Source organism: Megalobrama amblycephala, linkage group LG7, assembly GCF_018812025.1.
Source record: "Megalobrama amblycephala isolate DHTTF-2021 linkage group LG7, ASM1881202v1, whole genome shotgun sequence".
Taxonomy (NCBI): domain Eukaryota; kingdom Metazoa; phylum Chordata; class Actinopteri; order Cypriniformes; family Xenocyprididae; genus Megalobrama; species Megalobrama amblycephala.
In genome coordinates, this window is record NC_063050.1 from 12,646,523 (window position 1) to 12,652,226 (window position 5,704).

Consider the following 5,704-nt stretch of genomic DNA (forward strand, 5'->3'; position numbering starts at 1 on the left):
GATCAGCAGAAACGGCTCTGACCAATGACACTGCACTGTATTCACTCGTATCAGCCAATCAGAGGGATGATCTGTATGCCAACATTAAAGCAAAGAAACCCGAACGCTCCGGGAGAAAACAAGCAGAAACAGACTCTGGAGATGTTGGAGAGGTTCAGTATGCCAGTGTCCATCACTTCAAGAACAAAGACATGAAGAAGACTGAAGAGAACGACTGTCAGACCATTGAGACGCATCATCCATCTGAAGCCAACAGGTGAGAAACCTTTCATTCATCTGAACCCCAATAAAACATGATCAATGATGAATCAGAGCTCACCTGCTGGTGGGACTTTCTTAAATGCCACATTAACATATTTGTATAATTTCTCCCCAGATCTGAGGATGTGATCTACAGCTCATGCAAGTAAAGATCGTGTGGTTTATCAATGCTGGAGAACTGGATTTGAGTCCAGCACAGGTCATGTTCCCATTTCCCTCTCATCTTGATTTCACCTACACATTTATGGGACTGTTTTTCTGTTTATATATGGATGGATTTAGATTTATAATCAGCTCTTTTATTATGATCTTAATTGATTGTCAGTATTACACACACACACACAAACACACACAGGATGTAACAACTTGCCTCCTTAAACTTTCTAATACTGCTCTCTAGTGGGACTTTTATGTAATAGCATCAATAATCACAGACAAAGTTACTTTAATAGCCTATATGTACCCGCATATACTACATTCCCCCTTTTTATTACATCTAAGAGAAAATGCAGGAAAAGAAAAATACTGATTCACCAACATGTAATAAAAAAAGTAAAAGTATGACCACTCAATTATTATACAGTTCAAAACAACTGGAATAATAAACAGCACCTGTTTACATGTTTGTTATGTATCTTTCAACAAAAAACACTCAGAACACAAACATAATTTATTTTCTTAAACTTCCCTTTTTCTTCTTCTTCTTCTTCTTCTTCTTAGCCCATTTCAAAATCACTGAATCTAATTGGCTTTTTCACAAGCCTCTCACTCCTAGTACAATATCCTTGCTCAGTGTTTTCATCCACCACAGTTTGATCTTGCACATTGTCCTCCTGGATTGACCGCTCTGTATCATCTCTTCAACTTCCTCCACAACATCTGGTAGATCTTGTTCTTTGCTTGCACACAAGTGTCTGCTGTTCCTTCTGTATGTTGACCAGAATCCGTCACAATGTTGAAGGAACGTGTCTCCGGCCTTTGTTCTGTCACCATTGCCGACTTCCAACCCTGTGATGTTTCCACCCTAACGACTGATCAACAGTAAAGAGAAATGACCGACCTTTGAGCTTGAATATATCCACACCCAACTTGTACCATGGAAGCTCTGGCAGTTCATGGGGTTTCAATGGCTCTTTTTGGTTCTTTGGCATTAGCTGCTGGCACACTGTACATCTTTCAACCATGTTCTGGATCTCTGCAGACACACCTGGCCAGTACAAGTCTCTCCTCGCATGTTCCTTGGTTCGTTGTACTCTTTGATGAGCTGCACGTAGTCTTTCCAGTATTACTGGCCGCATACCTCTTGGGATGATGAATTTGTCATTATCAGTCCGTCACAGATTCTTATCGCGTCTTTGAAGGGCCAGTAACTCCTCAGATCTTTGTCGAGCTGTTTCTTGTGGACAGGCCATCCTCGCTGGTGCACTTCTCTTAGCTTTGAAGATGTTTCATCTGCTTTTGTCTCTGACTTGAGCCTTTCAAGCATTTCAGTGCCCATGACCTCAGTGGCTTCCATTGCATAAACTACTCTCTCCTCACCATCCATGTTTTCATCATGCAGTCTGTCTTCAGGGAGAAATGTCCTAGACAGAGCGTCGGCTATCAGCATGTGTTTTCCTGGTGTGTGGCTCACCTGCAGATTCTAACGCTGCAGCTGCAGAAGCTTTCTTTGCAGACGGGCTGGAGCTTGACTCAGAGGCTTTGTGAAATTTGCCTCCAGCGGCTTGTGATCAGATTGTACAATCACAGATGCTCCAAAAACGTACAGATGGAAAAACCACCGCGAGCAACTCTGCAATCTGCGCGTAATTGCGCTCAGCATCTGTCAGTGCTCTTGAGGGATATGTGACTGGGCGTTCCTGTTGCAGTAAACATGCACCAAGGCCATCTTTTGATGCGTCAGCTTGAAGCACAATTTGCTGGTCCGGGTCAAAAAACCTGAACACGAGAGCCTCAGTGAGTGCTTTTTTTAATCTGTCCAGTGCTGCATCATGCTCAGGCATCTGCAACCATTGTGAGTCTTTCTCAGCAACTGTCTTAATGGAGCCGTCAAAACTGCTTTGTTTCTTATGTACTGTAACAAGTATTTTGTCATGCCCAGCAGTCTCTTAGGTCTTCTGGAGCTGGCATGTGGACAATTGCTTCTACCGTTTCACTGTCAAGTTGAACACCCTCCACTCTTATTATGTGGCTCATGTATCTCACTTTTGTGACTTTGTACTGTATTTTGTTCGCATTGAACTTGATGTTCAGTTATTTGGCTGTCCATCACTTTCTGTGTGCTCCTTCTCATCAACCGCTGCAATGATCATATCATCAGCAATCACACTAATTGTGAAAAAAACTAATCACACCACTAATGTCACCAAAAGCCTCACTGAACACCTCACTGGAGGATTTTAGGCCAAATGGAAGACATTTGAACCTGAAGCGTCCCCAAGGTGAGTTAAAAGTACACAGCAATGATGAAGCTTTGTCTAGCTTAATCTGCCAGTACCCATCCTTTTCGTTCAAAATTGTGAACAGTTTGTTAGCGACCAGTTTGCTCTGTACATCCTCTGGTGTTGGTATGGAGTAGTGCTGGCATTTGTTTAGTTCACGAGGATCAAGACATAAGCGAGCCATTTTTCTTTTCAGTTTCCACCAGACTGTTGACCCATTTTGTTGGCTCTGGCGCAGTGACATCATTCTGCACTAACTGATCCAGAGTTTCTTTAGTCTGTTCATTATGGCCAGGGGAATCTTTCTACATCCATGAACCACTAAGGAACCTCTGGATCAATGTATATGTGTAATTCTCCAAGCCCTTGGAACACCTCTGTGTGGCTTTAAGTCAGTTGTAGTTGTTTCATTTTCTGAGAGAGCAAGCATGATGTTAAACCAACATCACATTGTAACAATGATTCAATGCCATTTCCATTGATAACATTGAAAACTAATTGTTGTCATTGAAAACTAAAAAAGTAGTGCTTGAAATGAATTTCATTTTACAGATCTGTACGAACGCTGTAAGGAGATTCATGTTCATTTTGCTTAAAATTTCAATATTATCTTAGGCAAAATTAATAAGTTGCCATTATGTGTCAGCAAATGTTTCCCAAGCTATGAACAAGAGTAAAATATTGTTTTACTCACTTCTCTTAGTCATGTTGAGACAGATGTTTTGTTCTAAGATAAGGATTTTTTTTTTTTTACTATCATGCAAGATGTTTATAAAAACAACATTGTTAGGATGATCTTTGATTGTGTGTTCATAGTTTTTTTTTTTTTTTTTTTTTTTTTTTGCACAGTGAAATATTTATGTAAAAATTCTGTGCAAAAAGTGGTGGTTCAAAACCCAACAACAGAGAATATGCTGCTGTGTAGTGAGAATACAATCCTGATATCCAAAGCAGTCGACCTGACCTGTCAAAGTACATGCAAATATGGGAATAGTGTACAGAAAAGCTGAACAAAACAAAGTGGAGGAACATTTGTGGTGAGGTAAACATAACATACAAGTGAGCAATTCCTGTTATAGTCCATCAGATTGTATTGTTTTGTTTATTTCCATTTATTTGGAAAGGGACAGATACAATAAACATTGACAAAACTGAGATAACAGCCATCCAGTGCAAGTATCATAGTGCTTTTAGCTAAAGCTAATTTACAACACTCATCTGTAGAAAGGGCTTTTATTGACTACAATTACATCAACACTAAAAATAAACAATAAAATAAAAATAAACATGAATGAAAGTTTGTTATTAAAACTTGCAGCAGATTTTAAATGATCAGGGAGCGAATTCCAACTTTTTGCACCTTTCACTGAATCTGAACAAAAGATGTTTTACAGAATAAAATGTTTCAGTTGCTGCCAGAAGCCGCTCTGGTGAATCTGAACCACTGCAATCTCTTGAAAAATGACATAACGGCTGAGGGGCAAAACCATTTAAACATTTGAATACAAGATTTACATACTGAAAATAAACAAAATGAGCAAAACTTACAATCTTATTTTACAATGATAATATCTTATTTGCTTCCTAGCCAAAATAAATATAAAGACATTAAATCTGATAAATTACAGACGGGTTAGTCTGAGACTAAATTGTTAATCCATATGATTTGTGAAAATATCACTGAGTTTAAAAACAACAAAGCATGATCAAAAGTTAAACAATTTTTTATCATAAAGCTAATAAGACTGAGCTTGATTGTTTTACATATCTTTTATGGCTATTAAAATCTAACTGACAATCTAAATCTTTATTTTTATAATAAATCAAACATATAATTTATAATGTCTCTGCAAGCCCATAAAAGATTTTGACTAAACATTGTTTTACAAGACAATGTATATGTTGACACGACTAAAATGAATGATTAAAAAACATTATTTTTAACAACCATACATACTACTGTAAAGCAATAGATTTCTATTGATTCATGATTTATAAATGAATCAGTATCATATATAGGCCTACATGAAGAAATGTATGTAATGCAACATGAAGCACATTTATAGCTTTTTAAGACAGACAAAGTTGAGTTTATCCTCACAATTTTTGGGTGTCCAAATATTATTTTGTCTCTCCAGAGCTCCACAGCGCAGGTTTCTGGCAGGACACTGGAGCTCCCCCTCCACAGACCAGGCTTTATATTGAAGATTGTGTCCACTGACCCAGAACCAATGACCAGCCATGAAGCGCAGGCCGGTCCACACAGAAGCTGTCTGGGATGATGTAGCGTTATTTATCACCTCTGCCATAATCATCTCAGATCTTAGACTCACCAGGTCAATGTAGTTCTGTCTGCAGTAGTCCAGGGCTTCATCCCACGTCTTGTTCTGATGCACCAGAATGGGCTCAAAGACCCGCATACAGTAAAATGGCAGAGTCGCTGAGCACGGAAGATTGTGCAGTTTATAATTATATTTTCTTACAACGCAACACTCTTGAGTGATCCTGTCTGGTTCCCCAGTGTCCCAATTGTCAATTTGTTCATCCTCACCTCCAGACCAAATCCATTTTTCTGGGTTGTTAGGACTCATGTGCAGTCCAATCCAAAAATATAAATGATTGACTTCTGGATTTCTAGAGAGCAGTTGTGCCTCTTCTTTATTGACGGTGGACAGGTCATCATGGTGTTCTCTGCAGTACGTCTGTGCATCTTTCCAGGTCATTAATTTATTCACAAACACATGTTTTCTGTGGAGACTGAAGCTCAGTCCAGAGAGACTCAAAAACAGGAGCAGAGTGACGACAGCCTTCATTTCTCCACAGATGATCTACTCAGCGCAGAGTTTGTGTGATCTCAGTGATGAAGGGGCAGTTTTTATTTCTGTGAGAGACAATAAAAAAACTGGAAGGCACTGACCAACCAGATGGCCAGACTCTTCAAGTATTTGTGTAGTAAATATCCAAACCAAATGAGCTGAAACACACACACACACACACACACA

The 5,704-nt window shown here is 39.1% G+C and overlaps 1 protein-coding gene across 1 annotated transcript; it reads right to left on the reverse strand.

Moving 5' to 3' along the window:
- Positions 1–3,790: 3,790 nt before the first annotated feature.
- LOC125271689 (macrophage mannose receptor 1-like) lies at positions 3,791–5,704 on the reverse strand. The gene has a single exon (XM_048195849.1). It carries the CDS (start codon positions 5,513–5,515, stop codon positions 4,763–4,765), a length of 753 nt encoding a protein of 250 aa, XP_048051806.1. The 5' UTR covers positions 5,516–5,704; the 3' UTR covers positions 3,791–4,762.